At 38.1% G+C, this 18,588-nt stretch overlaps 1 protein-coding gene across 2 annotated transcripts in view; it reads left to right on the plus strand.

The window, feature by feature from the left end:
* Positions 1 to 838: 838 nt before the first annotated feature.
* Positions 839 to 18,588, plus strand: part of FAM3C (FAM3 metabolism regulating signaling molecule C) — a 62,814-nt gene continuing 45,064 nt past the window's right edge. Inside the window, exons 1-2 of one of the 2 annotated variants that reach the window (XM_036761183.1) lie at positions 839 to 854; positions 17,131 to 17,188. In XM_036761183.1, the coding sequence (XP_036617078.1) occupies positions 17,176 to 17,188 (13 nt within the window). In that variant the 5' untranslated portion in view covers positions 839 to 854; positions 17,131 to 17,175. Of the gene's footprint in view, positions 855 to 1,532; positions 1,761 to 17,130; positions 17,189 to 18,588 lie in introns of those variants that run through there. The other variant, XM_036761182.1, reaches the window with a different exon arrangement.

Consider the following 18,588-nt stretch of genomic DNA (forward strand, 5'->3'; position numbering starts at 1 on the left):
TAGCTGTGGTAGATTTTCAGTATTTGAATATCTGGGAGTTTGAATCCTAATCCCACAATCTACTACTTTTGTGTGATCTTGCTCATGCCATTTAACTTTTTTGAGTTTGTTTCCTTTTGTGTAAAATGAAATTTGAAAAGATGACCTCTAATGTACCTTTCACCTCTAAATCCCTCTGCTCCTTTAATCCAACCGTCTAGTTCCTGTGAACAGAAAGCCAGTTAATGAACAAGCATTTATTAAGAATTTATGGTGCCGAGGGTTGGCATGGGGATACAGAAACAATAAATGAAACAATCCCTACTGGCAAGAAGTTTACATTCTAAGAGGGTGGACATACATACTATCTGACCAGGATCAGGAAAGGCTTTCCTTAGAAGATGGAAGCTTGAGATTCCTCTTGAAGAAAGGGGTTCTATGAGATAGGCAGGAGGGAGTGCCTTCCAGGCATGGAAGACAGCCACAGCAAATTCATGGAGACAGCATATTGAGTGTCCAGTGTGAGCGACAGAGAGGTGACTAGTTTGGCTGCAGTGCTGAGTATGGGAGGGGGCATCATGTCCAAAGAGGCTAGGATAGGTTGAGTTAAAACTAAACAAAAGTAGCACAGTGGATGGAGCATTGGACTTTGATTCAGGAAAATCCCAGTTTGCATCATGCTTAGGACATATCCTAATTGTGTGACGCTGAGAAAGTCACTTAATAACTCTAAGGAGCCGTTTTCTCATCTGTAAAATAGCACTGAACTGTCAGGGTTTTTGTGAGGACCACAGCTAACATAGGTAACGGGAGGCCACTGGAAGTTTATTGACTTGGATGAGATCTGCACTTAAAATATCTAACGTTCAAGTCGGGTAAGTTCAGAAATGGGAATGATGCGCTTTTGAATTAGTGGAAATGGCAACAGAGAGGATAGGGGGCGGGATGTGGTTGGCTGCCTGCCTCTGCGGCAGTTGGGCGATAAAGAGTTCCGCGGATCATTAAAAACAAAACAAAACAACTCAGGCCAGTCCCAGGATGGGCAAGATCATTTAATCAAACAAACCTCCTGTGGCCTGTCAGCAGACGCCACCCACCTACCCCCAAAGACAGGGACAAGAATGATGAGTGTGAAAACCAACATTTTCATTTTCTTACATAGAAGTTGTGGCTGTGATGGGAGGTGGGGGAATGGCAGGGTAATGAGGCGACCGGATAGGAGACAAACAAATGCTCCTTCTCGGGGACGTTTCCCCCCCCATCCCCCTTTCCTTCCAGGAATGCAGCTGCACGACCGCATCCCGTGCCGGGACCAGAGTAGGTGGCAGCTGCAGCTCCCACGTGGCAATATCAGACAGCGCCGCGACTTCAGACTCAGCTGGGGAAGGGCGGGGAGAGAGGGGGGAGACGGCTCGATGAGACCCCGCCCTCCCATCCTTACTAAGTGGTCCGTGAGCCACGGGGGCGGCCTCCTCGCTCAGCCAATGGCAGCCAATGAGGGGCGGGGCTTGCAACTCGGTCCTCCACCGCCGGGGGGCGCGAACGGCTTCCCCGGCTACGAGAGCTCATTGGTGGCCGTGGGCTAAGGGGCGGGAAGAGGGTGCACGCCAGGGGTGGGGAGCTGGGCTTCCTCCTGTCCACAAGCCAGGGTGGAAGGGAAGGGCGAGGTACCTGGGGAGGAGAAGGACCAAGTCGAGGTGTGTGACTTCTGGTGGCTTCGAGCAGAGACTGGACGCGAGCGGCAGCCCTGGGCAGGCAGGCGTGGGAGCCTGCGGGCGCCGGTAAGTACCGTTGGCTCGGCGGGGAGGTGGGCGCTAGACTCGGACAGTCGCTCCCCCGGACGCGCGCGCGCACTCGCAGGTGTCTTGGGGGGCGAGGGGAGGGGCGCTCCTGGGGGGCGCGGCATTTCCGCCCTTGTCCCTCGGAGAGTAGCGAGAGGGGCGGGCAGTTTGGCTGTTGGGCCAAGGAGAGCATCCTCCTTCACCACCTTGAGCTCCGCGTCCTCTTCCTCCTAGCTCATCCCGCCCCCTTCCGAGCCGGATCATAGGATGGGGCACCCCCACCTTTAACTAATTGAGCTGTAGGAACCCCAAACAACATTCCTAAGCCGAGCCCCTGATCTTGCGCTTGAGCCAGCGGAGCCAGAAGGGTTGAATGAATCGCCCGAAGTCGGGGGAGCCCACGGTCTCCCTTCCCTCTATTGGGGTTGCATCTTCAGGCTGCCACGGGGTGGTACTTAGAGAACTCGCTTAACCCCGGGATTGCAGCCAGCTCCCGGGCTGAAGTGCACGTTGTGTGTCTGCATCTTGTTGTTAAGGAAGGAGGTAGGAAGGACGTTTGTGTGTGTGTGTGTGTGTATGTATGTGGGTCGGGTGGCGGGGGTCGTGCTGCCCTTGGCAGGTGTTTGTTGTGTGTGAAGTTTGAATTTTCTTTAAGGCTCACCTGGTAAGTTGCTGTGACTCTTTAAAAGGGAAGTCTGTCTCAAAATTAGCTTTTCTGTTCTTATTCACATAAGCTACTGACGTTACACTGTCCCCAGGTTTATCTAAGTGGTTGAAAATCTGACCTTAGATACCAGATAACTGCAGTGTCTGGTTGGCATCTGTGACTTTTTTTTTTTTTTTTTTTTTTACAGTTTGAAATTAGTTTCTTATTGCTGTACCTTTTTTTTAATCGCCTTTATCCATTCTATGAAAATGTGACTTTTTTTACGGTTTGAAATTAGTTTCTCAAAGATGTTCCTTTGTTTTTTTACTTAACCTTTATGAAAGTGAATGCTTTCTTTCTTGTAGTTTAGTACCATCGCCTAAATGACAATTCTTTTTCTTTACTGTGTCTGTGTACTAGGAAAGGAAATAATGTGATATATTTTACACTAATACCGAACTAGGTGCATGCAGCTTTATTTAAATTTTACTTGTTCTTTAAATGTAATTCACAATTCTTTTATCCCTATCTTCCACATCAGGGAAATATATTAGTGACTTATTTTAATGCTTCTCACCAACAGACTGGCAAAACTAAGCAGTACTCAAATTACGGTCAAGAAATCAGTATCACTTCTTTCATATTTTGGGAGAATCTTGATTTATAAGCTAGGAATATTAGAGGTGGAAGAAATTCAGAAATCTAGATCAGCCTATTCATTTAATTTTTTAATTAAGAGGTTTTTGATTTTGAACTTAACGTGAACAAGCATAAACAGTTTAATAAAGAACAGAAAAGAACATTGTATGTGAAACTAACCTGTTACATGGTTTAAAATGTATATTAAATTTAACATGAAAGTAACAAAACTGCCCAACTTCTCTGTGTCACCTTTCGAACTTCCTTCTTCTGTCTTCTGTGTATTTTTTAAAAAATGTTTCATTGATGCTTTTTTTTTTTAGCTTCACTCTTATTACCTGCCAGCTCTCCCTCCCCATCCAAGTAAGTCTTCCTTGTAACTTAAGTACTGTACTCACACAAAAGAAACCAACATATTGGCTATCCCTGTGAGTAAATATATCTCTTCCTGCACCTCTAGTCCCTCATCTGGCAAGTGGGCCTTATCAGTCTACTCAATTTCTTATTGGTCATTGCATTGATTAGAGGAAGTCTTTTGAGTGTTCCTTTTTCTTGTGGCTGGTGCCTTTCTTTATACCAAGGAAGACTGAGGCCTAGGTTTGTCATTGTTCAGTCATGTCAGATTCAATGGGATTTTCTTGTCAAAGATACTGGAGTGGTTTGCCATTTCCTTCTCCAGCTCATTTAATAGAGTTAAGTGACTTCCCAGGATCACACAGCTAGTTAAGTGTCTGAATCTGGATTTGAACTTATGAAGATGAGTTTTCTTGATTCCAGCCCCATGCTGTATTCACTGGGCCACCTAGGTGTCCTGAGGTCTGAGTAAGACAGAGTTAAGGAACTCAGCCTCCTTGACTCCTAATCATTAATTCTTCCGTCTACATCATTTGTTTCATCTTCATACTCCTTGTTAGGGGATAAGGACATGGACTTGTGGTTTCATTGATATAGAGAACTCCCCAAGTGAGGCGAATCTAGTTCTGAACCTTCTCTGCAATTTATTATGTCAGATATTTGCCTAGGGCATTTAGACATTCACACAGCCAAATGTTTATAGAGGTTGGTGGGTACTGTTGGAGCCCAGTCTTCCTGATTGCAAAAAGTAGGCTCTCTATCCACTAGAACATACTGCCTCTTAGGAGCCACTGGTACCACAACCATAGCTCAGCAGCTAGGAAGCTTTTTTTCCTGACTGGGGAGCTTTTTTTTTTAAATACGTAACTATCATTTTGAATACCCCCAGGTAAGATTAAGTGCTTATTACCAGTTCTCTTTAAGTTGAGTGTGTATGTGAAGATTGTTAATGTTTTCTTAACTGATAAAAATGCAGCATTATTATTCAGAAATTGTTGAAGCTATTCAAAATATATTTCAAGGGTAAATGATTGGATATATTTGTCTATTTAAAAATTTGAATCTAACATGTAATTGAATTGTTCAGTTTATTCAATTGTGTCCAACCCTTTGTGACCTCTTTTTAGGATTTTCTTGGCAGAGATACTGGAGTGGTATGGCATTTTCTTCTCTAACTCATTCTGTAGATGAGTAAACTGAGGCAAACAGGGTTAAATGACCTGCCCAGGGTCACCCACATAGTGTCTGAGGCCAGATTTAAACTACAGCCTTCCTGACTCCAGGCCCTGCACTCTATCCACTGGGCCACCTAGCTGAAGGAAATGTTTAATCATTTCAGTCATGTCCCTCTATTTGTGACCCCATGTGGGGTTTTCTTGGAAAAGATTTTATGTCTTTTTGAAAAATTTTCAGATTGGAACTCATCTTCCTGACTTCAGCCTTTCTACTCTAGCAGCTATACCACCTATACCTGTCATTGAATATGTATTTTTAAATTATAAAAGTATTGAAGGGTGAAATGCGAATCTGGAAAAAAAAAGATTTAGTCGAGTTAAAATTGAGGCAACTATGTGGATAGAATACTGGAGGTACTTAGGAAGACCTAAATTCAAGTCCAATCTCAGATAATTCCTAGCTTTGTGACCTAGGTAAATCAGTTTATCTGTTGGCCTCAGTTAACTCATCAGTAAAGTGAGGATAATAAACCATGGGAAGGATCAAATGGTTGTTGTAGGGATTAAATGAAAAAATATCCGTAAATTGTTTTGCAAACCTTAAAGGGCTATATAAATGCCATCAATTATTATATACAGAGCAGGAAGAATTTGGTTGAATGGCCGTAGTAACTTTATAGTGGTAAAAGATTGTATATTCCCTAGTCAATAATCATTCTACAATTTTCTTTGGAGTTTTTCTAAATAATACTAGATAAGTCTTTCTAGTGAGTAATAAACTCAAGCATTTTCCCAAGAGATTCATCCCCTCCTTACCTAAGTCATTGGGTTTCGAAACATTTTCTTATTTTTTCATCTAGTGAAATTTTTTTTCCCTTCCCCAACTTTTTCACAGAAATTATAACTGTCACTATTGGTTGTTAGAAGAATTGTATTTCTGTATTGGTACGGTTCTTAAAGTCTGTTGTGGGGAGGTCCAAGAAGCAAGGTGTACCACCCCTATGTCTTATTATAGTTCACAACTCACCATTATCACCAAAATGCTTTGGACTTGGTTTAAAGGACTTGCACCTGAGAATCAGGAGACTTGCTTCTGCCGTCAGCTTTCTGCTTGAGTAAGTTGCTTATTATTTGGGGGCCTTAATTTCCTTATTTCTGACGTTAGGGCATTGGATTTGCCTTTCAGAACACTTTATGATATTTCTCAAGATGTTTCTGATAGTATTTTAACTTTAAAAATATTTTCCTTATAAGACTTTAATTTTTGAGGATAGAGACATCCATTATTATACTACTGCAATTTACTAAAATCCAGTCCTTTCCGCTTCTCATGCCTGTTAAACAAAGATCTTGATAATAATATCCTTTCTCACTAAGACACTTATCCCTCCCACTATATTTGAGGTCATTTTCTGGGCACAGTGTTTTTTAGTTTCATTTGAGTTACTTCTGTGTGTTTGTGTGAAAAGGTTATGTGTACATGAATATTGAATCAGCTTCTGATTGTGGTTACAACAGGTTCTGCAAGGGTTTTTAGTGTCAAGATAGGTTAGCCAAAGAATTTATACACACTTTCATTGCTTGAAGCTGTATGACAGTACAAAAATAAATTTTGCAAAGAAAAGTAAATCTTTTTTGGTCAGAAACAATAATGTTCCAACCTGATTTAATACAATAGTCCTAAAAATAAAGTTCAAATTGCCAAAGCAACATCCTTACTGCTCCTCTTTGCAACAAAAAACCCCTGCAATACAAAAATAACTTGTTTAGCTTATGCTTTATAAACAATTTGCCAGTGTTAAGAAGAATAGAAAATATTTCTGAAAAGCAAAACATGATTTATACTAAATGTAAGTATGAGTAGTCATTTTTGGAAAGCTGCATTCCACAGCATTTTGTCAGACAATTGTCTATTTAATCTAGTCATGTGTACTAGGTAAAATAGTCATTTGAGATGAAGATGGTAATGCTTTATTTGTACATAAAATTGTGCCTTTTGGTGTCTGTTTTACCTAACCAGAACATCTCATTCTCCTCCCTCTCCCCAACTGCTTCCTATTTATCATGAATTTGTCCTTGAAATCTTGCTTTAAGACTATCCTTGGTTCTTTATTCACCTCTTTCCTTTCCTCTTCTCTTTTGTGGCACATATAGATAATTTTAGCAATAATTTGAATCGTAAACCTTTTGAAATTCACTTTTCAAATTGAATTGTAGGCTTGAAAGAGCAGAAAGAAGAAAATCAAAGTAGGTAGCAACCTTAGGGAAGGGGGGGTGTTTTTCTAATCTGGGCTTTTAAAAAATTACCAGGTACCACTTTCTTACTATATTAGATCAGGCTATGACTGATTCTATTCCAGTATATTCTAGCAACACTAGAAAAGCAGAGAGGGAATCTTGCTTTTAGTTTTATATCCCTGTCTTCAGGTGAGAGTAGGTGACTATATTACTGTTCACATCCTAAGCAAGTAATATACTTACCCTAATCCTTCATCTCTCACCTTCAGAAAGAATTCCTTAGATCCATGGGTCTTTTGAGTAATTTTCACCTCCTCTTTTCTCATTCCCCCCTTTTTTAACTTGTGAATAATTCCTCTCCAATGCCCTTAAATGTACTTTGTGCCATCTGAGAGGGGAAAGACAGCATTTTATTCATTGTGAGATTAGTCATCATTCCTCCTTCATAGTGCAGATCACTGAATATCAGAAATCATCAGTCCCCAACTAGTCATAATATTGGCTTATCCTCTCAGTTTTTCTACTTGACAAGTCAGCATTTTGTGATTGTACCACGTAGTTCATTATTTGAAATGTCCAGTTACTGTCCATCTTTGTTTCCATATCATCCAGTCTTTTTTAATGATAGGTTGCTTCACATACATGCTACTGAAACTGTTATGGTGTGAATACAATTAGGTTGTCATGGCTTAGGGACCTTCTTTGAATTTGCTTTAACTGTGGAGCCAAAAAGAAGACTGACTCTTCAGAGCTCCACTGATCACTGCTCTGCATTAATAATTGTGCCCCAGCTGCCCCTACCCCAAGTTTATGAAATGCCTACCCTGGGCAAGGTCCTAGTTGTGCTTGGAGCTAGGACTACAAAGAGGAAAAGTGGTGTGGTCTCTGTCATTGAAGAACTTATATTCTGTGTGTCAGGGGAGGGGATGCCAGTTCTATGTGGGGTATAGGCATAAGTCTGATAGAAGGTAGAGAATAGATTCTAACAGCTCTCTAAATTTAAGGCGAGAGAATCAAACAGCTCTCTTAACTAAATTTAAGGAGAGAGAAAGAATCACTTTCATTTGGAGTATCAAGAAAGGCTTTATGGAAGAAGCAGTGCTTAAATTGGACCTTGAAGAAAGAGAAGGGGCCCTTTGATTCAGCCCCCTCAAATACAGAGAAGTTAAGTGACTTCCCCAAGGACACACAGGATGTGGCAGAGATGTGAACCTTGACTGCAGAGCCTACATTCTTTGCACTGTATAGATTGTGAAGATCTCTAAATGTCAGTTTGGGTATTTTCTCAAGGTAGCATGTAACTGAAAGTTTGAGATATTAGTAAGATTAATTTGGCAGTTTCATGAAGGAAAGATTGAAAGAAGGGAGACTAGGAGACACTCAGTGAGCTGTAATGAGAGCCCTTAATGGTGGCAATATGAAGGGGAGATGAGTGGATGAATTAAAGAGGCACTGTGGAGATTGACTTGGCAACTGATTGATTGGGTAGAATGGGTTTAGTAAAGAATCAAAGATGACTACTATATTTAATCTTGGTGACTAGGAGGATTGTGGTGCTGTTAAAAGCAATAGGAAGACTATACAAGTTTTTTGGGAGGAGAAAAAATTTCCTTTTTAACATTTTGAATTTGACCTGCTAGTGGAGCATCATTCTGATGTCCAAGAAATATTATTTATAATTAACTGTGTAACTGGAGCTTAGAGGAGTGGTTAGGGCTGGATATTGGACTTTGGCATTACTTTCATGTAGGTGATCCTTGAAGCCATGGGAATAGGTGAAATGATAAAGAGAAAAGGTATATAAAGAAAAGGTCAGAAATGAAAAGTGAGAGAGTAAGAATTGTGATGAAAATTCATTTTTTTAATGATGAAAAAGATGGTTTGTGGTATGCAGAAAACAACCTAATAGCCTTAATATTCCTTCTAGCCATATGTGACAGTTCAGATTAAAACATACAGATCTAGCATTTGCTTATACAGGATGGTTTAATATATAAACAAACACTTTAGTAACTACCTAAAATTGTCACTGCTTAATAAATGTTTACCATCAATTTTTCATTCTAGAATAAGTTAATAACTTTTGCTTCAAAATATTCATTTAATATCAAAAGTTACCTAGGCTCATATTTTGGTTGAAAAAAATTGATTCTGAAGTCCTTACACATTAGAAATGTTTTCTATTTTTCAGTAACTCTTCAAAATTGACTTAAATTGCTTGAATGTCAGAAGTGATTTCAATATTTATCTGAGGGCATAATAGGATAGCATTTCTGTATGAATGAGAAGAAATCTGTCTCTGTCCACTTACGTGTTACATGTAATATGTTAGATTAGAGAGTAAACAATCTAAATTTTGAAATCTACTAATTTATGTTAGTATAAGCTTTGTGCATCTAAGATAGTTTCTCTTACTGAAGTGAACCACTTACGTTGTTTCAGGTGTATATAACTTTGCTCTCTAACTAGATTGTAAATTCCTGAAGGGTAGAGACCCCTTTTATCCAGTATTTGTTTATTTCTCTGACACTTAATAGCTGTGTGACCCTGGGCAAGTCACTTAAACCTTGTTTGCCTCATTTTCCTTGTCTATAGAATGAACTGGAGAAGAAAATGGCAAACCACTTCAGTAACTTTACTGAGAAAACCCCAAATGGATTCTCAAGGAGTCAGACAGACTGAAACAACCGAATATCTATTTCTCGCTGCACTAAGCACAAAACCTGTACTTTATAAGTGTTTATTAAACCATGTATTTAAAAAAGCTGATAGCTGCATTATTTTTGGAGGTAGAAACATCTTCATGCTTCAGGGAGTTTTCATTGATCAAAAGAGAGTAGTACTGAAGACTGTTTCTTTTTCAATAGAATTGTAGATGTATGAGGTAAAAAGAGGTTGAGATTATGATTTTTACCAATGAAGAATGTGGTTCATTGGGATAAAGGAATAGCAAATTCATTAAAGTTGACTGTTGACTGTTAGTACCTGTGTAATTTGGGCAAGCTACATTCCTTTTTTGGGTCTCAGTTTTTCCCTTATTTGTAAAATAAGGGAGTTGGACTAGCAAGACAGTGGGGAACCTGCAGCCTTGAGGCCATATGTAGCCTTCTGGGTCTTTCGGAGCGGCTTTTTCACTGAGTCCCAAGTTTCACTGAACAAATCCTTATATTAAGGGGATTTGTTCTGTGAAGTTTGGATTCAGTCGGAGGGATGGACTTGAGGACCTAAAGGACCACATACAGCCTTGAGGCTTCAAGTTCCCCACCCCTGGACTAGATAATCGATCTCTAAGGTCCCTTCCATGTCTAAATCTGATTCTGCAGTTACTTCTGTCTCATTGAAGATGATGGTGTGGGACAGGTGTCCATAATAAGAAAATATCTTCATATTTTAGGAGGACTTTGAAAATCTGCTTGGCCTGTTAAAAAAGAAATGATGGAGGGTTAGTACTATCATATATTGCATTATAGAGAACAGACATGAACCCATTAGAAGAGCTATGCAGATTTCCTAGAAACACACACTTCTCAATCAAAGTTAGCTTTTCAAAAGAACAAAATGGAAAATGGAGAATGGGAATACCTGGCTTATTTTCAGGTAAGTTCAGTTTCAGCTTGGTTAATGATTTGCATTAGTTATTTTATTGCTATATTTACTGGTTGGTGTCTGACACTCTTTCTGCTGATGTATCTTTTCCTCCTTTTCTTGATTTAGTGTCCTTTGGGGCAGTTTCCATGATTGAATGTTAATTACTTCTCTTTATAATATTTTAATATAAAGTAACTTGAATAAATCAGATCTAGTTTAGTAAATAAAATCCAAAGGGCAAGGATAGGCTATATCCTATGTTCACTCAATCCTTTAAAGTCCAAATTTGTGACTTTTTTCAATTATTGGTGCTTTGAGCACAGAAAACATTTTTAAAAAAAACAATTTTACTAGGGCTTCTTTTCAAGCTCACTATTTAGGGCAACTTTCTAGAATCATGCACATTAGTTTCACTTTCCTTAATCAAGTGTTTATTAATGGTCTCCGTTGCTAAATACTGTGTTTGGCTATGGATACAAAGACCAAAGAGAAGCAGTTTTTTGCCCTGACAGTGGGAATCAGCATTTATATAGGGCCCACTATGCTAGGCATTTTGTGATGAGTGCTTTGCAATATTGGCTCATTTGATCCTCACAAACAACCCAGGGAGGTAGGTGCTATTGTTATCCCCATTTTACACCTGAGAAAACTGAGGCAAACAATGGTTAAGAGACTTACCCAGGGTCACACAGCTAGTAAAATGTCTGAGGCTGGATTTGAACTTGGGTAGTTCTAACTCCAGGCCCAGCATTCTCTCCACTATACCAGAAACAAGTACATGCATAGGTACATAGAAAATACATTAAAAGATAGTTTTTAGGATAAGGCACTAGCAGTTTTGGAAAATCAGAAAAGGCTTCTTCACATAAGGTGGCACTTTGTAGCCTTGAAGAAAGGGAAGGATTCTAAGAGACAGAGTACATTCTAGACATGGAACAACCTATGCGAAGCCGTGGATGTTTTATTACAAATGATGTGTATCAATTTTAGCAAATTCTAGAATCATATTAATAGTGGAAAAGTTAAAGTACTGTCTTTCAGAATACGTAAAATTAATATTTTGAATCTCAGATCTATCCTATTGTCTTTTCCATTTTCATTTTATTCCTTTTAAAAATTGAGCCAGCATGACAAAAGGCTTCTGATGTTGACTCATTTTTTGTGGAATAATTTACAGGTTATACCTAACATGGTGAAAGAAAATAATCTAAAAGCCAATAGAATGAAAGAATATTTGCTGAAGAAAAATATAAGCTAAAATTTTTAAAAATACCAATTCATTTGTTTGAATTAGAACCTTAAAAGCACATCAAGTAGGGAAAGCCTTCTATTTTCTTCTGGGAAAAAAACAAAAACAAAACACTTAAAGCAATTGATTCCATACAAGTCTAGCATAACAGTAAAATAAACTGAGACCATCCCTGTCTTTTTTTCCTCAGGGCCTATCACAGTTCTTTACAAAGATCAAGCTCTCAGTAAATTATTAAATTTGAATTTTGGAATTGTCACTTTTTAAAAATCCTGTTTATCCTACCATTAGAGCTTATCAGTTGAGGCAGTCCAGTCATACTTTCTCCAGACTTGCATGAGGGGAGGGGGTAAATATTGCTCCTACTATTTAACTTCTAAGGGATAACAAGGACCCTCTCAGCTCTAAATATATGATCCAGAATACCATGTTGCTAGAAAGCAGTTCTTGTGAGAGAAAACTTTGGGGTTTTAGCAGACTTAAAGCTCAAAATGACTGAAGTGTGATGGGATAGCCAAAACAGCCAGTGAAAGCTTTTAGACTACATTAATAGAAATATAATTTCCCAAGACAAAGGCAGTATTTTCTGCTAAGTTTCTTTCTAGGAAATTGAAAAGAATTGAAGGTCACAGGAATTCTTCCTTGTACCTTGTTCTAATGGTGTTCATGAATTGAATTTCTTGTTTGTGAAAATATCAGAATTACTTTTAGCAGTATCAGTCTTCCCTTGGAATGTAGCATCTTTTTATTTGATTTTTACAAATTTCTCCTACTTTGTTTAGTGGTTTGCTGGCTAACAGGCACTTGCTAAATGTTTTTGGTGTTCCCAACTTACCCATCTTCATTTTTATTACTCTCAGTTTCATGAAAAGTGCCACAGACAAATATTTCCTTCGACTTCCCAGTCGATTGAACAAATTTTATGTCTCCTCTTGAGAATTGGAAACATTTAGGATTTAACCCAGTTCAAGGTTGATACTCAGTTTTGCCAACCAAGTTTGATAGAATCTATCCAAATTACTATTAGTCACTTTGCATTTTTAATATTTCTTAATCTTATTCTCTTCTTGAGTAAAAGACATGTTTGTGAAAATATATTTAACATACTTTGCATAGGAAGATCTTATTCATCATTGGTCATATAGCATATAGCATGTGGTGTTTTTATTTTTACTTGCTGCTTCAGAGGGACTATAAAACAGATGTAGTCAGTTTGGTAAATTGTTACTTTCAGTAGTAAATCTGCTGCAGAGATTATCCATCATCAACAAGTACTTATTTAATACCTGCTGTATCCCAGATACTGTCCTGGATGTTGGGGATGCAAAGGCAAAAAAGAAATTGTCCTTCCTATCGGGAAGTTTGTGATATCTGAGAAGACAGTGTGTTCTTTTATAAGTATGTACTAAATACAAGGTAATTTTTTGTGCGATGTCACTAGCATCTGGGCTCATCTGGAAAGGCCTGTAAGAGATTGATCTTGAGCAGAGCTTTGAAGGGAAGCAGGGATTCCAAGAATGGAAGTGGAGAGGTACTGTGTGACAGGTGTGGGGTCAGTCTGTATAAAGGCATAGTGAAGCCCTTAGGGCCCTAAGGGGAATTGCTAAAACCAGAGCCAATGGTATGGACACTAAGGTGCTTAGCATAGTGTCTGACACATCACAGCATTAGCACTTCTTAAATGTTTATTCTTTCCCCTCCCTCCCATTTTCCTTGACTGTTTTATCCTATCAAGCTGCTATCCTATGTTTCATTCCTTTCAATGAACTTGTTGAAGCAGTCTGAGCCCAGTTCCTCTATGTCCTCTCCACTCATTCACTTTTCGACCCTGTGCAATGTGGATTCAGTCCCTAGCACTTTCACTGTTCTGTGGTGATACATTTGAACACTGTTCTGATGCTTCATTGTGGCATGAAGGTGTGGCATTGAGGTCTCAAACTATGCCAACAACCTCTAGCAGATTCTACCAACCTGAAATGGCTTTGAGAACTCTATGTATGTGAGGGTCTTGATGTGCTGGTGAAGGGACCAACTATACCAATAAAATCAAAGATCCTTGATGCAAACTTGAGCTTTAAATTTAAAGTTAAAACTGATAGATTACTTTTGTTTTACAAAAAGTATTTCTTAAAATAGTTTAGTAACTCAGTTTTCTAAACATTATAATTTTAAGTGGATGTCTTCCCTTAGCAGTCAGCCTTGCACAATGTAAAGAATATGGATGGGAGTGAGTCAGGAGAGACTTGAATCCTGTGACTGATTAAACCTAGGTTTCTTATGTAGCAAATCACCACTGCTCTGAACCTTGTTTTCTTATCTAGAAAATGAACATTTTGGATGGATGGACACTGATTTACCCTTCTACTCTAATTATATTGTTTGAAGTGCTTTAGTACTCTGAGATGACTTAGTTGTTTCTGCTCCCATATTTTAGGCACTTTTGAGAGGTAACTGGTAAAACAACTTATTATTTGAGGTTGAGATGATAGGTAATTCTTGAAACCTTAGTTTTTATAAATATCAAAATAATTCATCCCAAATTTGTTCTTGTTTCTACTTTTTCTGTTTCTTCCAATGACTCTTTTTGAAACCCTTGTCATCTTTCAGTCTTTTCTCCTTTTTTTTGGAGGGGGGAAGGCAGGGCAGTTGGGGTTAAGTGACTTGCCCAAGGTCACACAGCTAGTAAGTGTGTCAAGTGTCTGAGGCTGGATTTGAACTCAAGTCCTCCTGACTCCAGGGCTGGTGCTCAACTCACTTTGCTACCTAGCTGCCCCTCTCTTCTTTCTTATATCCAACCTACTATCCAGTTTTGTTGAATTTGCCCTTGCAATCTCTTGTATGGGGCAGTTAGGTGGTGCAGCAGATAGAGTGCTGACCCTGGAGTCAGGAGGACCTAAGTTCAAATGTGGTCTCAGACACTTAATAGCTGTGTGACCCTGGTCAAGTCACTTAACTCTATTTGCCTCAGTTTCCTTCTCTGTAAAATGAGCTGGAGAAAGAGTGGCAAAACACTCCAGTATCTTTGCCAAAAAAAGCCCTAAAACCCCAAATGGGGTCATGAAGAGTTGGATGCTATTCAACAACAAAGGCCTGAATTTCTTATGTCTGTTTCCTCTTTGTTATCTTTGAAATTTTTATCTCTCTCTTCTTTCTCATATCCAGTATATTATCAAGCTTTGTTGATTTTTGCCTTTGTGATCTCTTATCTATATCCTCTTTAGTCTGCTTGCTATCATCTTTAGTAGAGGCTTTAGTTACTACCACTGATGATATTGTAGCCACCTCAGCTATTCTTTCTCAGAGTACTGGAATGCCATTTTTCATTCCTCCTCGAAATTTTGCTTATGCTTCTACTTCTTGTAGGAAGCCTTCCTTGATTCTTCCAGTTGATTAGAAGCACCATGAACACACAAAATTTCTTACTTAATTTTTGTATCTCCCCCAATGTGTGTTGTATAGTGTCCTGTATATATTTAATAAAATTTAAGTTCAAAAGTGAGTTTTCCCCCTTGAGTCTGTTTTTCTCAAGTCAAACTTCATTTTTTTGTAGAGTTGAGTTTGGAAAAAATAAATACTGTAGCTAAGATGGTTGAACAAAAGAAGGCGATTACCATATATCATAGAGTTAAGAGAAAATCATTATCACTAATTGCTTTTTGACCTTTTGGCTAAGATCAAGTATTGTGCTTATAGGCATTTGTAGAAACTATTTAGCTCACTCTCTCATTTTAGTCCTGCTAGCTTTTCCACAGCCAGATCCCTTTTATGACTAAAACTAAGAATGTGCTAGTGGGACAGGAAGCAAAACAATTCCCTTTTTTGGATTGAATTATAGACAGGGGCTTAATATCACTTGGGGTGGGGGATGCATCTTCAGGATCATCTCAGGAGACCAATTCCTGTTTCTCCCCCAAGTCCCTCATCAAGTCTTCATTACTTAATTTTAATGGTTATAAAATTCTAGAACATATGGCCATATTACAATTTTAATACGCCCAACTCATTCTGAAACTTAATAGAAAATGTTTCTTGATTATCTCTGTGTTACAGCTTTTTCTGCTAGTGCAAGTAATCTAGTGTTGATTTTAGGGGTCAGCATCCCTGCACAAACTTTTTGTTCAGAGGCTCTTAATTTTTTGTGTGTGTCATAGAGCCCTTTGGGAGTCTAGTGAAGCCTATGGACCCCTTCTCAGAACAGTTTTGAAATGAATGAAACAGAATACATTGGATTACAAAGGAAACTAAATATATTGAAATAAAGATGTACTTTCTTTTTCTTATCCAACTGCACATACCCCTTAAATCTGTCCGTGGAAAAAGTACTTGCAAACCTGGTTAAGAATCCCTGAATGGATGTCATTCTGGCTTCATTACAAAATTATTGCTTCTGTAGCGGTCATGTGTGTGTGCGTGTATACACATACATATATGGAGAGAGCGAGCGAGCAAGCAAGAGCCAGCACACACACATCAATAAATAGCTGAAATGTTTTAACATTAAAAATGAAGATCTTTGCCTGGGTTGAAGTCAAGAGACCTGACTGGTTCCAAGTTTAGGTCTAAGTAAGAAGCCCTTCTGGGCTTCAGTTTCCCCAGCCTGTGAAAAGGAGACATTAGACCAGGTGATCTCCTAGGCCCCCTTCTAGTTCTAAAAATTAGTTTCTCAGGATGGCAAGGATATGAGTAAGAGAATGAGCTAAAATTTAGATATCCAAAGGCAATTAAATTCTTAATGGTTTCTTTTAACCGAATGTTAAACAAATTACATTATATAAAAATTGAAAACAAAGTGAGGGCCCTTAAGTTGGGGAAGAGCTAAAGAATCATGGTATTTTGAATATCATTGAATATTAGTGTTTTTATCTAAAAATGACAGTGGACAAATGATTTCAAAGAATCATGGGGAGCCTTGCTGAGCAGATTGAAGAAAGTAGCTCAATATAATCAATACATTACTGTTAATGAAAACAATACTAGAACTGCATTTGAATTAATTGTGAACAATATTGGCTCTATAGTGCAGAATGTGTAGCCATATTACTCATTTTCACAGAGAACTGGGTGGCCATGGGTATAAAATGTAGCATACAAGTTACTTTGCCACTCAGTTATCCTTAACTGTTTTTCTTTGTTACATGGGAGAAAATGACTAATATAGAGGCATCAATAAGAAGCAGGGGAAAAAATATCAAATGAGATAATGTATGTAAAGTCCTATATATTTCCAAAGTGTCATAAATCTAAGCTGTTTTTAAATTGTGGTAGTTAATATATGTATATGTATGTTATGAATAAATTAAAAGTTAAAGTTAATGTGAAGCCTCTGTTCTTCTATGAGTAGTGTCAGTGAGCAAAATACTTAGGGGAAAAAATCTGTAGTGCCATTTATTAGGAAATCTTTGAATTTTAATTAAAAATTAAAATGATACTTTTTAAAGAATTATGCTAATTTAGGTCTAATGATTTGTTTGGTTGTTTCAGGATGCTTATTTTATGAAATAGTGCCATAGACTGAAACACGTAAACATGAGGATGGCAGGTAAGATAATTATTTCATTGGTACTTGCATTACTTTGGAATAAATCATTGTTCATTAATGAATAAAAAGATTGGGAGTTTTCTTTAATTCCTTGTCTCTAAGGAAGGATCAAAAATTTCAATTTGAGAGACTATGCTAATGGCAGTGTTACTCTTTTTCATGATGATGGGCACAGCTTAGAATATTCTGTGCTTGGTGAAAAGAGTAATATTTCTTGGATACTCTACAAATAATGTCTAGCTTCTAGGCCAAAAATGGAATTTTCTTCATATTGTATGCCTTAAATATATTTAAACTATTTTAAAATGGTATGTGTTATATAGTAAACATATATTAGGAATGAATTGTGAAGTGTCAGCTGAAATGTCATCTAAGAAATTTGCTGATTTTCATTTGTAACAATTTTCACTGTAAGCATGCAGTGTGGTTTTTGAGTCTTCTTTCTCCTTCGTTGAAGCTTGTTGAGAAATATGAGTCTTAAAGTTTAAAATTTCAGTATCTTCTATTCATATACAATAAATTTAAGTCAACCAACATTTAGTAAACATTTAATATCTTCAGGGCACTAGAACTTAACTTGTTACAGGAGTTTTTGTTCTTAAAGAGCTTATATTCTCCTGAGGACTGTAGTTTGTACAATGTAAGGAAAGTCAAAGTGATACAAAATGACTTCAGGGGAGAGCTTGCTGATTGGAAGAATCAGGATGGGCATAGTGGGTAGCACCTGAGTTGTGCTTTGAAGGAAGCTAGGAATTGTACAATGTAAAGATGAGAAAGGTATTTCAATCAATCAAGAAACACTTATCAAGTGCCCACTATGTCTTTTAAAAAAAAAAAGTGAGATTGTCTCTGTCTTCAAGGAGCTTAAATTTTAATGAGGGAGACATGAAGAAGGTTGTGTGAGGAAGGAGATGGGTGCTAGCAGCTGGTGAGGATCCAGAAAGGTTGCTTGTGGAAGGTGGTGCTTGACTTAAGTATATTGAAAGAAACTAAAGCAGAAGTGAGAACAGAGTGCATTCCTGCCAGCAGTATGGCTGGGGCAATGGTCCAGAGACTAGAATGTAGTTTTGTGTGTGAAGAGCAGGAAGTGATTTGGTATTTCCAGGCCATAGAGTGTGTAATAGAGAGTAATGTATAAAAAGACTAAAAGATAGAGGGAAGATAGAGGGCGAGGTTTCACTTAATTTAAATGCCAAATAGAGGTGATTATATTTGATACTAAAGGAAATAGGGAGTCACTGGTATTTAAGTAGTGGGGGTAACACTTGCATCCCTACGAAGAAAATTTATTAGGTGGCTGTATGGAGGATGAATTAAAGTAGGAATAGATTTTTTTTTCCCAATTAATAAACATTTATTTTCTTTCTCTCCCCATCCCTCCCTTAAATTGAAAAGAAAAA

The sequence above is a fragment of the Trichosurus vulpecula genome, chromosome 5 (genome assembly GCF_011100635.1).
Source record: "Trichosurus vulpecula isolate mTriVul1 chromosome 5, mTriVul1.pri, whole genome shotgun sequence".
NCBI lineage: Eukaryota > Metazoa > Chordata > Mammalia > Diprotodontia > Phalangeridae > Trichosurus > Trichosurus vulpecula.